Source organism: Fragaria vesca, linkage group LG2, assembly GCF_000184155.1.
Source record: "Fragaria vesca subsp. vesca linkage group LG2, FraVesHawaii_1.0, whole genome shotgun sequence".
Classification (NCBI taxonomy): Eukaryota; Viridiplantae; Streptophyta; class Magnoliopsida; order Rosales; family Rosaceae; genus Fragaria; species Fragaria vesca.
In genome coordinates, this window is record NC_020492.1 from 30,093,856 (window position 1) to 30,111,776 (window position 17,921).

The following is a 17,921-nucleotide window of genomic DNA, read 5'->3' on the forward strand; positions in this document are numbered from 1 at the left end:
GAGAGAGAGAGAGTGAGTTTAGGGTTTTCCCCTCTTTCTTTTTATACTATAAGTGAAAAGACATAGATGTTGCGCCAATTTTTTTCAAAGAGTGCGTCTTTTTTTTTTCAAGAATTGTGCCTCTTTTTCTTACACATAGATGTTGCCCTAACACACTAACATATTTATCTAGCTACAAAATCAAATACTGGGGGGAACCAAACTCAATTGTTAAGGGTATTCCCTCCAAAGTATTTCAGAAACTAAAAAGTAACTATAAGACAACACATAAATGTTGTCCTATTAACAAAAAAATTTGTCTATAAAATGAAATGGTTTGGAGGGATCCACCTAAGTTAAAATTAAGGCTAGGATTTTGTTTACTTCGAAGTCAAAAATTACACTATTCTAGTATCAGCCAACACATAAATGTTGTCTTATTAACAAAAAAATTTGTCTGCAAAATCAAATGGTTTGGAGGGAATCCACATAAGTTAAAAGGCTAGGGTTTACCTCCAAAGTCAAAAATTACTAAATTTCAGTATCAGCCAACACATAAATGTTGTCTTATTAACATAATTAAGTAAAATTTTCACACAAGTTGTCAATTCATAAAAATTCAATATCAGACAACACATAAATGTTGTCGGATTAACATAATTAAGTAAAATTTTCACACAAGTTGTTAATTCAACAAAATTCAATATCAGCCAACACATAAATGTTGTCTTATTAACATAATTAAGTAAAATTTTTACACAAGTTGTCAATTCAATAAAATTCAATATCAGACAACACATATATGTTGTCGGATTAACATGAGTAAAATTTTCACACAATATTGGTCAATTTGGAAATCCCTCCAAAAGTTGAGAAAAGATAACCTTCATAGCTAGACGTACAACCTATAAGTGTTGTCCGAATGGAAATTTCATTTTGACAATTGAGGCTAAAACATACCTCTTTCTTTACCAATATATATGTATTGTCCCAAAAACATACATTTTTCTCAAAGAAAAGTAGTATTGTCTAAGTGCATATTCCACCGACACAAAGAAAAAAATGTGTCGCCCGGAAGCCCCGAACAATACTTAATTTTACTTATGTCGCCTGATGGGTGTTGCCTGATGCAAGAAATGGCATAGTGTTGATTGTTACAGCACTCAAGCCCTCTTTAGAAGAAGCATTCAGGACCAAAGCTAACTAAGTAGCCATCTACGCAAACTCATGTTCAATCCCTCATTTAGTACAGTGAACACAAAATGTCATTGCAAGCCCTTTTCAATCTTCTACCACAATAATGGTACTTCAGTACAGTTAAGACCACCATCTGCTCCAAGCCTTCTTCAAACCAATGTCTATTTCCACAATAAAGAGTTGTCATCTTAGCCAAATAAGCCTAATGTCGCAAATAAGCCTTTTCCCAATTTGCAACCTTCTCTGCTATAGCTGGAGTCTTTGCAGCTGTATAAAAAGATTCTCACTAGCATAGTTTACTTTCATACCAAAAACCTTTATTGCAAACTTCTCTTGATCATATTTGAAACATCAATGTGTTGCAAAAGTCTTCTTTTCCCTATCCAAATCCTCCACTATTATAGCCAATTATGCTATTTGACAATAAGCATCATATACAGAACATGCTTATTCAATGAATCTGATAAAAACAACTTTGCTGGTGTGGAACAATGTCACCAATATTCAAGCTTAGTCAAGTTTTTTCAGGCCAATAAACTTGGGGCTGATGGGCGAAAGGGTGAAAGTTTAACCCTTAATCACCACAATATATTCATGTCGAGATGAAAATATCATCCATTTATGAGAATACGTCAAGCTTACTTGAGACAAACATTCATAATTATAAAGTTCGATTCCTTGGTGCCTTACCAAAATCATGCCAAAGCCACAATTGTTATCAAAAATCCTTGCAGACATCTTTAAACTATTTGAGACTATGCCACATTTAAATTGCTCATAGTACAACAAACCAAGACCTCATTTGTGTACCTAAATAAGCCTAATGCCAAATATCAAAACCAATACATCAACCGTTATAGTAGAAGTTCTCACTGCAACAACCAAATTCAATAGTCAAAATCGAGTTCACTATTTCAAGCCTTTCTAATGGGCATAGTACAAGTTTTCATACGATAGCCAATATTGATACAAGGAAGTTTTAATAGCCAAATTTGGTTGAATTCAAATCAAAATTTCTATTGCAAGCAAGCCAATGCATCTACTGCTAAAGCCAAAATTGTTACAAGCTTCTGCAAGCTCCTATGATACAAAACATGCTATCCGAGCTAATATCATCACCGACTCTAATGCACAAGTCTTCATGTCTTCGTTGTTCAAGGCCTAGAAGCTCTCTTTACAATTGGGGAAAAAATCTTTCTAGTAGGTGAACCTCCATGCAGCAGTCTTCTGAACCAGCCAGCCTATGCATAAAGCATAAAAATATTCCTAGCATCTTCCTTTAAATGATCCTACATGAAGCCAAGTCCCCAATTCATGATATCTCGACATGCATCCCTACTTATTAGAAAGGTCCTCTCAATCTTGACTTCCTCAAGCTCCACGCTATGCAACACAAGACCAAGCCCCTTAATCATTTTTCCCCAAGCATACTTTTTCCTCTGCAAAGAAACTGCCCCCACCATACTCTTCAACAAACTACGTAGGAGGGATCAAAAACTCTAAAGGAACCATCCCATCCTCAAGAGAAGAATGTGTGCCACTCAAAGTACGCGGAACATCCTCAACAACATTCAGAGCAATCCACTTCAAAACAAGCAATGGAACATCTGAACATAATGCTTGAAAATTGATCCAGATTACACAAAGACAAGTGATATATTGAGGAGATCGCAGTGAGATTTGTAAGCAGCATGCAAAACAAGCAACTTCAAACCTTGATTATGTGGACTATAGGTATGTCACTTCATACTTCATATAATCATGGGGGCTAGACACACTACATTACTACTGAGTAAAACAACATTGCATACTTCCTCACTATGACTATTCTCGTAAAGACCAAGACCGACTCCACCTGCAAAAAGAGACTTTTATGAGAAGTATACAGCAGAATGCCAACACGATATGCGAAACTCCAATATACGAGGATCACAACACAAAAAGCTTGATTATGTGAATTATGTCTTATTTCTCCACACTCCATGTAATCATGGGGGTTAAACACACTATAGGAAACAAAAAATAATACAATATTCACTCGCAGCATTGCACACCTGCTCACTGCGGTTATCTTCGCAAAGACCAACGCCTATTGCACAATTCCTTTGCTGAAGCATCCACACCAATACCTAAATTCAGGTACAGGGAACATATAAAACAGAGAGAAGACACACAACAAGCCAGAGGCACATACTCTACAACTATAATGCCATCATCCTACAAGTAAACAAATTAGTCTCAAGCACACGCCAATGGTCAAGCAACAATCAGTCATGCCAAAACTATTATAGTATGAAAACAATATACATTCAAGCAGCAAACAATACTCAAACAAGCCAATATCATTGCAAAAAGCAATTTATACTCAATCATGCAACAAACACTTCTCAATCAAGCTAAAGCTAGCTATCAAAGCAAATCAAACCAATTTCATACAAGAAACAGTCTCCATCACTAGCCTCTCAAATGATATCATATGACACTTAGGGGTTAAGTGATGACGGTCTTATTCAAGGTTATATTAATGTGATCATCCCATATTATAGTTCAAGCATGTACCCAACACCCTAAAATCAGTATCCTTCTTTTGTGTCATTTACTTTATACGAGCCAAAATCCCTTCTCAAACTTTTGTGCCAACCAAATCAAGTTTTTTTTTTTTAATAATCTATGTTATCTGCCATTTTCAACTGATTCTGATACCAATACGACATTACTCCAAATCCTTCTTTAAACCAAAGATCTAATGCTTATCTTAATATTAGTATACTACGATTTGTATTTTGAATTATTTATTTCACCCCACAACTTCCTATCAGTCCTCACATTTTCATTACCGCAGTAAAAACTTCCCGCCACTGTAGCTATTCTACTCATAACCTATACTTGAACATGATCACAACACTTAGTTCTATACAAACAATACTCGACTCTATACCCAACCTAGCCTTATGCCGGACCTGGATCATTATTGCAGTGTCCCCCAAACTAAAAGTAATATGTACCATATCCAAAGTTTTATTCCTGCAATGATCACAACTCCTTATACAGCAGTCACAATTTCCATATACGCTAGTCTGATGCTACAGTACAGATTCCATTAGTAAACTTACCTCAAAGTACTATTGCAATACCAAGCTTGTATAAGCACTCGGCTAATAAATCAAGCTACATGCTCTTCCGTAATCCCTACATACGCCCAAAATAAACATGCCATATAAATTAGTGTACCAAGCTCATATCTAGACACAACAAGCTAATGCATACTTCAATCTTATAATCGCGCCAAGCTCAACCCCATGCCAAGTGGATTCATGACTAAGAGGATTACTCCAAGCATATAAACAACATCTACATGCATATAAGTCTGATACATTCAAAGAACATATCCAAAGCCATTCTAAAAGCCAACATGCAACAAACATGAGCCTAATACAACATACATATGTCAAGTTCCTCTTTTAAAAGTTATGCATCCATTCTAAGAAACATGAGAGAGCCACGCTAAGCTCATCTCTAGCAAACACTTTTCGATGCATGCATGCTCTTTCATGGTCACTCAAATACAAAAGGCAACCACTAGCCAAAGCAATCAAAATACATGTTTAATATAGGCTTATGCAAGGTTGCCACAAGCTAAAACAATCAAAATACATGTTTAATATAGGCTTATGCAATGTTGCCACAAGCTAAATCTCACTTGACGTCAAGCAATTTCAACATGCATATTCATTCAAAGGCAAATTTAAGCAAATTAAGGCAAATGTAAAAAAAAATTATATACCACATGCAATCGCTCTACCGCAAATATGTACCCATGAATTCACACACACAACAAAAAAGAAGCATATTTTGTTGCAGTGACTGAGCCCAAGAAAGAAGATGAGTCGTCATACACATAATCAATCATTTTTATACTGCAGTTATTAGGTGCGGTGATTCGAGAAAAAACATAACCAAACTCACATGACTTTTCATCCACTTGGGAAAGGATTGAGAGCATGACAATAGACTTCAAGAACTCAAATGCATATTCTAGAAGACATACCAACATGCTAATCATTGAGGCGTTCATGCACTTCAGGATTGATTCTAGTTCTGGACTTGTCAGTTTTGATCATTTCCAGACATAATCTAACGCCGATCTTAATTGTATTCACAAAGGGTTCTTAGTTCTTACCGTTGGATTTAAGCAATGAATAGTAGTGATTGGATCTAATCTGGGTTTGTTTAGATATTGAAGTTCTCTACGACATTTCTCTACCAAGCATCAATTGCTGCAAATTCACATATTAGTTTAAGACCATTTTTGTAAATATAAGCCACCTTCATTATTTTACACTGACTTTACCAAACACATTTGATACCACTTTTAATCTCACAACAATTTTATAAAATTAATTTACCAGAAACCAAATCAATTTATTTGACTGTTGATTTTTCTCACAGCTGTTTTATTTTACCATAGATTATTCACACCACAATACCAAACTAAGCCTTAGTGATTGGGTGAACGCAATACTACAAATTAGTGGAAGTGTTTAATGATAAATTATGAATGTCAAAAGATATGCCAATATATGCTCGATCAACCGAATGAAAAAAAAAAAAGAAAAAAAAGAAAAAAAAAAGAAGAAGGAGATTTGCTAATGCGAGATGCACGTAATCCTCGTATTTATCTTTGTTCATATTTAGTAAGAGAATGAATAATGCTTTATTGAATGGGAGTGAGAGTGACAAATGACAACGAGATTCTGTAGTTTGTGTCTAACTATATGCTTTGATAATGTTGACAGATATTTTGGAAAGTTGTTGGCGTTTTTCCTCAAATTGCCGTTTTCGTGGCATATCCCATAACCAACACTCTTGGCTTCACTGCAAGACTCTTCAACATTTCAGAAAAAAGGTTACTTTGTTGTGTTGTACTCATTCATTACATTTTACATTTGAATCCATTCTAACCTTTTCCATCTTCTGTTGAGTTTTCAAAATACCCTAGTTTTGATAAAAGTCGAGTTGAATCCGAATGCTCACTTATCGATTAGTGTTCTTTATGATAGTTGAAATCAGATTTCATTCAACATAGAAGATATTACGTAGCTAGAGCGGTCCATAAACTTTCAATTACAATTGCTGATGGCTAATTAGTTTGTAGTTCCAGCTGAGTCAAGACATTGTATCAAGTAATTGTCACGCTAATGTCTTAACGATTTAGTTTATATATTTCCATCCCTTTTTTCTAAGACAATTTATACCGTAGCTCAACTCTAATCTCTTCCTGCATTCTTCTATCCTAGAAAGAATAGTAAGATTCATGAAGAAAGAAAGGGACAGAGCATGAGCATGAAGTCGAGTACGTAGATTACGTTAAAGACTTGAAGTGGCACAATATATTGTCGATAGATTAAGTGCTGCAGCATTTACCTAGTTCTTTTGTTACTCGATTCACTCATGTATATATGAGATGACTGGCTTTAAACCCTAAAACCCTCACAAACTTCCCCAAACCCTAAACCCTCACAAGAACTGAACAAAGCAAAGCATTGCTTCTTGCCTTCTTCGTTTTTTTTCACCCAAAACAGAGAGTGAACTCCGATGTCCGAGGCAGAGAGCATTAAGACCTCTTCATCAGTGACTCGTCAAGTCAGAACGTCCGACGCACCCCACCCCTCTTTACCAAGTCACCATCACCTCCCTCTCACCCCCGGCCAAAACATCGCGGACCCCCACTTCCCCCCAACGTCTCTCCCGGGCGCGTCACTTCACCTTCCCGGCCTCCCCGCCAACCCCGCGCACCATGAAATTGCGTGCCACTCAACGGTTGGTACCGGGTCCTAATCCCATGGGTAAAATAGTAATCACTTAAGGTAAAATAGTAAATAAACTCGCCAAAGTTAAAGTCGTCTGTCTCCGATTCTACAGTACTACTCTCCTCAGTACTTAAAAGTTATGAGACTGAGCTCTGATCTCGGAGTCAGTCCAAGTACGACTAGATAGTAACCACCCACCAATTAAACTAGCTCAATTTCATAATTTTCATTATTTTTTGGTTGAATTGTTTTAAAGATTTTGTCTTTATCAAAGGGTCATGGAGAGAGAAAAGAAAGCTCAGTGTTTTCAGATCTGATTACATCTGGTTGATGAATGCTACAAATACAAAAACAGGGATAAGGAGAGGAGCAGATAGAGAAAAAATTCAGGTGAGAGAGACAGAGAGAGTGAGAGAGAGAGAGAGGTTATGAATCTCATTAAAAAGTTGGGAGCTTTTCAAAGCTGAAACAATGGATAGGAGAGAGAGGAGATGATGGGGTACTGTGAGAAAAGGCAGTGATCTCAAAAAACAGGGGTTCTCTGTTGTCTCTGTGTAGTCACATTTTGAGGAGGGAGAGAGGGTGAGTGGTAGTGAACTAGTGAAAGTGAAAAAGACCAAAATTGGTTTACTCCTAGTTGGGTTGTACATTTCTTTTTTGATTGAGAAGATTTTGTTGTACATGAGAAAGGTAAATGCTGCAATGAATTCAATGGCAGTGATGATGATGGTGGTGGCAGAGGTGTAAGAGGTCCACTTTTTTCCTGTTCTCTTGGTTTTTAACTTGGATCTTTGTGTTCTTCTTTGCTTAGAGCATTTAACTCTCACTCACTCTTTCAGTGAATCAAAGCCACCCCCTTTCTTCTTCTTCTTCCTCCACTCATGAAGTTGAAGCCTTTATTGCTTTGAAGTATCAGAGTCAACCAAACCCAGCATTCAAAACTCAAAACCCAAAACAGAGCACTCTGTTTTGTTTCTTTTCAGTCAAAAACAGATGGAGAAAACATTAGATCCTCAGCTATGGCACGCCTGCGCCGGCGGCATGGTCCAAATGCCACCGGTGAACTCCAAAGTCTTCTACTTTCCACAAGGCCACGCCGAGCACGCACAAACCCACGTAGACTTCCCGGCCTCCGTCAGAATCCCATCTCTCATTCTCTGCCGGGTCGCCGGAATCCGATACATGGCCGACCCTGAAACCGACGAGGTCTTGGCCAGAATCCGGCTGGTCCCTTCTGAGACCAACGAGCTTTATAATGACGAAGGCCCTGTGGACTCTGATGGGTCTGATAATCAAGAAAAGTCTTCATCTTTCGCTAAGACTCTGACTCAGTCCGACGCCAACAACGGCGGCGGGTTCTCGGTTCCGAGGTACTGCGCTGAGACCATTTTCCCGAGGCTGGACTACTCCGCCGACCCGCCGGTGCAGACGGTGATCGCCAAGGACGTTCACGGCGAGGTGTGGAAGTTCCGGCACATTTACCGGGGCACGCCTCGCCGGCATTTGCTGACCACCGGGTGGAGCACGTTCGTCAACCAGAAGAAGCTCGTCGCCGGCGACTCCATTGTGTTTTTACGTTCCGAAAACGGCGACCTCTGCGTCGGGATTCGGAGGGCCAAGAGGGGTCTGCTGGAGGGTTCGCCGGAGTCGGTGTCGGCGGCGTCCGGGTGGAACCACGGCCGTTCCGGTGGGCCCCCGTATTCGGGGTTCTCGGTGTTTCTGAAAGAGGAGGAGAGTAAAATGGGGAGGAATGGGTTTGGGAATTCTAGTGAGAGTGGGAATGTGAGAGGGGGCAGAGGAGGAGTAGGAGGAGGAAGAGTGAGGCCTGAGGCTGTGGTGGAGGCTGCTAGTCTTGCGGAGAAAGGGCAGCCGTTTGAGGTGGTTTTTTATCCGAGGGCGAGCACGCCGGAGTTTTGTGTGAAGGCGTCTGCGGTGAGGGCGGCGGTGAGGGTGCAGTGGTGCTCAGGGATGAGGTTTAAAATGGCTTTTGAGACTGAGGACTGTTCTAGGATTAGTTGGTTCATGGGAACCATAACTTCTGTTCAGGTTAATGATAAAATCCGCTGGCCTAATTCTCCTTGGAGAGTTCTACAGGTATTGTACTGCATCATCACTTGTTCTGTTTGTGATCAAACTTTTTGTCTTTGAAATTTGGTTTTATATACTGAACTCCAGCATTTGCATCTCTTTGTGATTCCCTCGAGATTATCTCTAATGAATTTGGTTAGATGTGCCATCAAACTTTTTTTGCTATCTCCTCTGCTTTAGATTTTACACTCCACAGCTCATTTTTGGTGACTAGTCACTGCATTTTGTGGTTCCATTATGTTTTTAGCAACAACCCTCCCTGTGTGGTTTGGTTGTGATTGTGGTCTGAAGAACCAAAGTCTGTTGCTGGTAGAACAGGTTTTTGGCATGACTTTTGTGGAATTTTCATGTTTTCCATCATCCCAGTAGGGAAATGGAACTACACATGACATAATCTATGATTTTTTAAATAGTTAAACATTTCAGCGCTTTCATGTTTTCAGCACCATCATTCATAGCGCTTTCATGTTTACACCACTATGCTCAGTAAGAATTGGCTGTTCGTTCATGATCATAGTGTGAACTCTATGTCGAAACAGACTTTCAACTTTTGAGTCTGCTCATTTGAGACTTCACCCTATATGGAGTGTGATGATCGATATGTCTTGGGTGATTGTGATTGTGGACTGAATTTTAATGTGCTACAGTCACCATTTTTTTTTCAGTCTGGTTTAAAAGTCCAAGATCATTCAATTCTGCTTTTGCATCACTTCCCTTTCAAATTAATTGACAAACCACCGTATCACATTTACAGGTGACATGGGATGAGCCAGATTTGTTACAGAATGTGAAGTGTGTTAGCCCATGGTTGATTGAGCTGGTATCAAATTTCCCCATTATCCATATGGCGCCCTTTTCACCGCCACGGAAGAAGTTGCGTATACTGCAACACCCAGACTTTACTCTTGACAGGCAGTTAACGTTGCCATCATTTTCAGGCAACCCCCTCGGGTCCAGCAGCCCCATGTGTTGTCTACCAGATAACACTCCTGCAGGCATACAGGGAGCCAGGCATGCTCAACTTAGAATATCTTTAACTAATCTCCACTTTAACAGCAAACTGCAGTCGGGGCTGTTCTCGTCCAGTTTCCAGAGGTTCGATCAAAATTCTAGAATTCCCAATGGCATCAGGAATGGCGACACAAACAGCAACGAAAGCCTATCTTGCTCGCTAACAATGGGAAATTCTATTCAGAACTTGGAGAAATCTGATAATGTGAAGAAACACCAGTTTTTACTCTTTGGTCAACCAATACTTACTGAGCAGCAGATGTCTCGTAGCTGCTCCAGTGATGCAGTTTCTCAGGTTCTTGCTGGTAAGAATTTGAAAGATGAGAATCAGGGCAGAAAAAGGTTTCTATCTGTTGGTTCAGACTCTGCTATTGAGCACTGGGGTTCACTAGAGAAATCTGCACTGAACAAAGAATTACATGTTTTAGACTTGGATACCGGTCATTGCAAGGTATTCATGGAGTCCGAGGATGTTGGAAGGACTCTTGACCTCTCAGCTCTGGGCTCTTATGATGAGTTAGACAGGAGGCTGACCATCATGTTTGGATTAGAAAAACCAGAGATGCTGAGCCATGTTCTTTACCGAGATCCAACAGGTGTTGTTAAACAAACAGGAGATGAACCATTCGGGTATAGTTTTTTCGTGTTTTATGACTTTTATCTTTCTTTGCTGGCGAATTTGGTTTCACTATTTATATATTTATTGGACTTATTCTTTCCTCATGTTGGCAAATGCAGTATTTTTAAGAAAGCAGCAAAGAGACTGACTATTCTAACATGTCCGGCAAATGAAACTATTGGGAGGTAAGTGAGGATATAAACAACTTTCTGGTAGATTGTCTGGTTATGTTGAGTTAACTTGTGCAGACTTTTGATTCCACAGACGACCTGTTAATGAAAATTGAATGCTGTTTTTGCAGGACATGGATTAGAGGAATGGAAAATGCTGGAAATGGACTTGGTGCATCAAATAAGACAGGTCCATTAAGCATATTTGCTTAGTCTAGTCTGACACTGAGACCAGAAGATGTTGTGAATACTCGGTGAATGTTTAATGTTTATTTTCAATTAGCTAGGAGAAATGGGATATTGAACACCTCCTATTCTGTCATCTTGAGTACATTTCTGTGTAAATGTACATGTTCTACTATAAAATAAAATGTTAAAAAAATTTCTTGCTTTTGATATCTGATGGTTTCCAGAAGTGAACTTTTTTCATTCTCAAGACTCACAGGGAAGTAGTTCAAGTTTCCACTTGTTGTCATTGGTTTAGGGATTGCAAAGCAAATCAGAGTTGGTGTGATTTTGGAAAGTTCGATTACACTCTTTATGCATGAAACTTTGCTAACTTTGGAGTATAAATGGCGATTTTGACATTCATAACCAGATCTCTGATAGAACATTCCCACTTGATATTATTGCTCTTTGGGAATTCTTTTATGAAATCCAGAGGTGCTTAATTAGTTGGCTTCCTTAGTGTGCATGTTAAGGTTTTCTTTATGATAAATATAAATATATATATTTATATATTTTATAAAGCTTCTAGCTTAGTACATACATGTGAAGCAGATTCCAACAAGGTAAACACATTATGCTTAAAAATTAAGTTGTCTGAGATGTGATGCTCTAACACATCTCCAACAAAATGACATAATTGCAATACTGAAAACACTTATTTGTCTTGATGGAATCTAGATGATTGACAAAAGAGCTAGGGCTTTGGCTTGAAGAACTGGCACCTGGTTTTTTGACTTCATTCAATTGGCTATTGTTGTTGTTGTTGTGTATGCATTGGCACATAATGTCCTACTGTCCTGCTGTTGTTGGGTGTTCCTCCAAGTGATTGACAAAAAAAGTGACTTAATTTTGCCTGTTATGAACCAAAGAATACAAAACAAACTTATGATACTGAAAGACTTTTCCCTTTTGTCCTTCAAACTTTTCAACTTCAACATAGTAGAATTAAATGAAAATGACACCTCAACTGTTCCAACATGAAGAAATTTAGGATTCCCATTCAAGTTCTATATTCTAATGTGACACAGCTTCCACCAAATATTGAACCCTTGACTCCTGCTTTAGTATATTTTTTAGCAAACTTTGATGTAACCCAAAAACAATGAAAATATAAGAGGTTATACTTTTCTTTTTAAGTGGTACAAGCATAAGCTTGCTGTAACCCAAATATTGAATCCTAAGACAGTTTCTTAATCTCCTTCCCATTTGCAGTAACTGGTCTAATTTCATGAACTGTCTATTGGTCTCATATTGAGTGGATCCGGAGAAGACCTTTTTGTAGTGTGCTTAAAAAATTAAGGGTAAATTTTTGGTATCTAAGTATATTTTCAAGATCATTTCATCAAATATTTAGTAAAATTACTATTCTCACCTTAAGCCAAAATTGACATGGAAACTTTGCTGAAACTGCAGGCCAAAATCTTAATTAAACCTAAAAAAAGAAGTCGGGTGTGATAAACAAACTTTCTCTTGGTCTTCATGTTTATCCCTTATGTTTTAGGTCCATTTTATTCCCTTTGTACAATGCAAGTGCATAATATATATCCCCAGACAGATAAGTTTTGAAAGAACATGATGATCAGAGGCCAGAGCTTGGGATCTGGAAAACCCAGAAAACATTGACCTGCCTTGCTTGCAGTTTGGGTCTGGTCAGTGGTCACAAGCCACCAGCTATCACAGTTTGAATTTGGCAAACACTATGCCACAATTTCCTCCACTGTTTGCTATTATTTTTTGAATCCCAATAACAAAAACCTCCATAGAAAAATAGGAGAATGACCGGTCAAAGGCAACGCACACGTGCAGTGAACCCTAATGACATTGGCAGATCACGTGCAGGCAACACCAATGTCGCCGTTTTGATGGCCGGGCCGGCAAATGGTGGCCATGCAAAGCTGCTTACGCTGGGGATTAGGGTTTCATATTGGGATTGGGGTTTTGACTCCTTCTGTTTTCCTTGTCTTTCACTGAAAACGAAACCCCTTTTTTCCTGGTTCAAGCTAGTCAAATCAAGTAGACAGAAACCCAAATGGCTATTTGTTAATCTGGGTTTAGTTGGTTGTCATTAAGCAGAGGCAATTGATATTAGTTTCTGTTGCTTTGAACGCAGAGAGATTTCAAAGCTAGCTACTTGTTTAGACTTTAGACTACTAGGACTTTGGGATTGGAATCTGGAAATGGTGTCATTGGTGTGATCATATTATTCAAAAAAATCCATGAATTTGATTATTGTAAGAGCAATTAGTGGTGATTACAGTCATACTACAGCAAGGGTATTGATAAAGTGAAGTTGCACCAGTAACAATTTAAATTTAATCAAGTCATGCATTTAAGTATGTATTCAGGTTTTTGAACTTTTATCTTTTTGACATGGAGATCGAGAATTCGAGATGTTTATCAAAGTTTTTAGAAGAAATGTTGGTATAAATAAACGTTTAGCAAGTAAAGAATGTTGAAAGAGAAAACCGAAGTGTTGGAAGAGCTCAATATGAGACTAAGCATTGACAGAACCCTAGCAGCTTGACGTCTACTCCAGCAGATGTTCTATCTTGCATCGGGTGGGGATTATGCAACTGGAGAAGATTAGAACAACTTTACCCGAAATAAAGGAGTGAAGCATAATTATAAGTGTGATTGGATGATTAGCAATAGCTTGGATCATGATGTTGCTAGCTTTTGATATATTCATAAGGTTTATTTTTTCTCATGAATCACCAATCACCTAATGATTCTAGTCAAGTAAATCTCATCGCATGCTTCAGCATCAACCTTTTCTATTATTTAGAAAATAAGGACAAAAAAGATGTGCTCTCTCTCTCTCGAAACCCTAGCGTGGGGGTTCTTAGCGGTGGAACGAGATCAGCACTCGGGGTGCGTGGTCTCTTTGGCTTCCTCTTGGAATTATATTGAGGGTGGTGGGATTGGCTCTGCTCGTCAACCATCCCTGGCATGGAGAAGTTTCGGCTTCTCCCTTTTGGTTTGTGATGTTGTTTTCGGGGCCATGGTTGTGTTCCACTTGGCTTTGATTCGAGATGGAGTACAGTGGTCTGTGTGGGTAGCCACGCTGATAGAAGAGAAGGTGGTCGCTGCGTGGTGATAGACTTCTGGTTTGGACTGGGCAGAGCAAGCAACGCTGTTGTTTGTGGGCATGTTGGAGGGACGTTGCCGCTCATGGAAGGTGGGTCTCAAGTCCCTTGCTGTGATTTCCATTCACATATAAGATAGGTGTTTCTATTTTCCGGTGGCTTTGTTGACAATAACGATGGTGGCTGGGATGTTGATAGCTTGCCGGTGGCTACCCTGGCAAAGAGGTGTGCTGCAGCAGGGACACAAACTTGGGCTAGAGTTGCCTTGGATTGGATTAGGCCCTTTCTCTGGGTTGTTGCTTTAGGGCCCAAGTGGAGCATGTCAGAGCGTTCTACTAGCTCTCCTGCAAATGAAAGGCCTGAGATGGTGGCAACGGGGGGTAACCTTCTCTGTGTAGGATGGACATCTCAGAATGATCGGCTTTTACAGGTTTAGGGCATGCCCATTCCTATGGCATTTGCTTAACTATGGTTTTTTGTTTCTTTAGTTTTGCTTTTTGTTTGGTTGAACTCCATATATATAATTTCATTTAAGTTGCTTTTGAGCTATCTAGCATAGTTTTTCCTATTGTTACCTTGCGGGTAAGTCATGTTGTAACTGCTATTTTTTGTTGCAATATTAAAAGTTTCAAGTCCATGTTTCAAAAAAAAAAAAAAAAAAAACAAATCATCTAGTCAAAAATTCATAAGCAGAAGCTGCAGAGCATTATCCAACCACTAATTATCCAGTCACCCTTCTCAATGGAATATGAGAGAGTAACAACCAACTGAAAAAATGACCAACCAAGACTACAAGAAGTCAAGAACAATGAGTGCCACTAAGACATATTTGAGAGCTAACTCAGATCATTTCAGGGTTTATTATTTTCTTCCTAAGAGAACATGTCTCAAGCGTGACCTCTAATTTGGAGATCTCTCATTCTCGTTTGACTGTGCCAACCTATGGCCAAGCCAGCGAACGAGGTGTGTGGCCGAACGAGATACTGGTTTTAGGGCAATATCCATGACTCGACGAAAGGATCCGATCTTTATCAGTCTGGGGTGGTTGTTGTCATGGATCCATAGGCCTGGATACCTCCTAACTTGGGCTTTCGCTCTTGGTCATTATTAGCCTGTGACATGGCTCTTGCCTTAGTTTTATTGGGAATGGGCCTTAGCCTGGGTTTAGGTTCTTAGTCCTCGTGAGGTATATATTTAGGAAAAAAAATACAATCGGTATCTCATATTTACTTCATTAAGCACTTTGATATCCCACTTTATAAAAATATCAGTTTGTATCTGACATTCACACTCGTACCTGACATAAATACCCGAAAGTAAGTTGGCTGTTCTTGAAAACCATCTTTCTCTCCAATTGTGTTATAGAAAACCCACCAATTTGAACCTTACCACCAATTTGATACCCAGAATCTCCATTTTCTAATTTGGGCTTTCATTTCTCAAACCAAAAAAGAAAAAGGAGTTAAGCCCTCATTTCCATTACCTACTGGTAAAGTTTTATTCGGAATTCATACTTGAAAAGTTTAACAACGCAGTTGACAGATTCATTTGAAAGCTCATAATACCTTTTTTTTTTGAAAATGAAAGCTCATAATACCTTGACACCAAGTAAATTGAAAAGTTTTGGTCGAATCTGAAACTATGAATAGCGTCCGGTTTGGACGAAATGGGTGAAACAGAGGACAAATTACGAAAACATGTTATGCCTTGGGGTCAAAAACTCAAAATTACAAAATACCGAGATAGTAGAGCATAAGAACCCCCCAAGCATATACTGGGATTGAAGTAAAAGAATAGAATGATGAATCTTGTAGATGAAAGTTAGCAACTATTCCCTCCTTCCTTATCATCATCTTCCGGAATAGAAGAGTACACATACCATAGATAATTCCACATGCACCTATGTCATTCGGGAAAACAATCAAGAAAGAGAGATGACATAATTACATGGATGCACAATCTCCTCTGAGGAGCATACGCATTATGGCGTTATGCATCTACTACCCTCAAGGACGTACATGAATAGGTATTTCAGTTGTAATAGAGTTCGAGCCCCATGCCGTCGTGGATCTCGTAATCCTTGAGAGTGATGTGGTCCTTGTAAATAGTGTACCACTTCTGGATTCGGATCTTATCAGATCGGGTTCCGGTCTGAGCCGCCACCAGCTTCTTCAGGTCTCCGATGGTGTCGTCCTCGTTGCACTTCACCCGCACCTTCTTTCCTACCCGATCGTTCAGCACCACCTCAATCATCTTCTTCAAACAATTCTAGATTTTCTAAATTATGATGATAAACGGGGGCTTCTCAAAAGCCTTTATTTATAGGGAAAATGCTCATTTAATACTAATTTCAACCTCTAATTTCTCATTCTAATGACAATCTTTTTTATTAGCCCATTTCAATATAAGGTAACTTTTTTATGCCCAAATACACAAACTTGTTTGTCCAAATGCACAAATCTTTACTAAAATCTTAACAAACCATATTATTTTGAGACTATTTTACCCTCACCCCTTAAACATGCATAGAGAGAGAAAGTGGAAGAGAGAGAATAATTGACCGGCCGCGGGACTCCGGTCCGGTCACTAGTCGCCGGACTTTGGTTGCCGGATTTCCCCGATCGCCGAATTCCAGTCACCGGTAACTCGATTACTGACCCCCAGTAACTCAATTTTTCTCCGGTCGCCGGATTCTGGTCACTGGTAACTCGGTTACTGACCCCCAATAATCCCTCAATAATCAGTTACTGACCCCTAATACCTTGGTTGTTGACCCTCAATAATCAGTTACTGACCTTCAGTAATCAATTACTACCCCTAATAATTAGTTACTGACCCCTAATAACTTAGTTACTGACCCCCAATAATCAGTTGCTGACACCCAATAATTACTTGCTGACACCCAATAATTACTTGCTGACACCCAATAATTGTTTGCTGACACCCAATAATTGCTTACTGACACCCAATAATTGAGTTAACGGGCTGTGGGGTCCACTGTTAATGGGCCTCAAACATAGTCCAAATAATATTTGCCGGGAAGTGTGACACACTCACTCTCACAGAAGTGTTGAAATGTCTCAAATCCAAATCGAAGAAGAAGAAGATGACGACGACGAAGCGATGAGCAGCGGCGGCGGCGGCCAAGGTGGACTCCACTCACTGGCCTTCAAAATGATGCGTCTCTGCAAGCCCTCCTTCTAGGTGGAGTCCCTCCCCCTCCTCCTCGACCCCGCCGATCTCCTCGTCGGCGAAGACATCTTCGACGACCCCCTCGCTGCCGCTCAGGTCCCCCGCCTTCTCGACAGTCACGTGTCCTCCTCCGATCCCAGCTACCGCTCCCGATTGCTCCTCCGCCTGATGAAGACGAGTGCGGCGATAGGCGGGACTCGCAGAAGCAGATAAAGTCGTTGAACGACAGGTAGTTCGGGACGGCGACGATGAAGAGGAGAGAGGACTCGGCGCCGTGGCTCGGCAGCGACAACGAGCTTCCTCTTCTTCTTCGAAACATATGCGTGATTCATCTCCGCTCGCTAAACCTAGAGTTTGATTGCGCAGCGGCGGAGATGGTGGTGAACTCGGCGTCTTCGAGGCTGACAGGGTGGTTGGTGTCCACTGAGTAGATTCGGAGGAAGAACATTGTGACTCGCTGAGTCGACTCGACCGGAGAGAGAGAGAGAGAGAGAGAGAGAGAGAGAGAGAGAGAGAGAGAGAGAGAGAGAGAGAAGAACGA

The 17,921-nt window shown here is 39.8% G+C and overlaps 2 protein-coding genes across 2 annotated transcripts in view; one reads left to right on the forward strand and one right to left on the reverse strand.

Moving 5' to 3' along the window:
• LOC101307463 (auxin response factor 18-like) overlaps positions 1–11,087 on the forward strand; it is an 11,364-nt gene extending 277 nt beyond the window's left edge. The window contains exons 2-6 of the mRNA XM_004293088.1: positions 7,980–8,740; positions 8,783–9,080; positions 9,829–10,715; positions 10,824–10,889; positions 11,006–11,087. Of these exons, the coding sequence (XP_004293136.1) occupies positions 7,980–8,740; positions 8,783–9,080; positions 9,829–10,715; positions 10,824–10,889; positions 11,006–11,087 (2,094 nt within the window). The remainder of the gene's footprint in view (positions 1–7,979; positions 8,741–8,782; positions 9,081–9,828; positions 10,716–10,823; positions 10,890–11,005) is intronic.
• Positions 11,088–15,868: 4,781 nt separating this feature from the next.
• LOC101296632 (ubiquitin-like protein 5-like) lies at positions 15,869–16,441 on the reverse strand. The gene has a single exon (XM_004291663.1). The coding sequence runs from the start codon at positions 16,439–16,441 to the stop codon at positions 16,220–16,222; it is 222 nt and encodes a 73-aa protein (XP_004291711.1). The 3' UTR covers positions 15,869–16,219.
• Between the last annotated feature and the right edge of the window lie 1,480 nt (positions 16,442–17,921).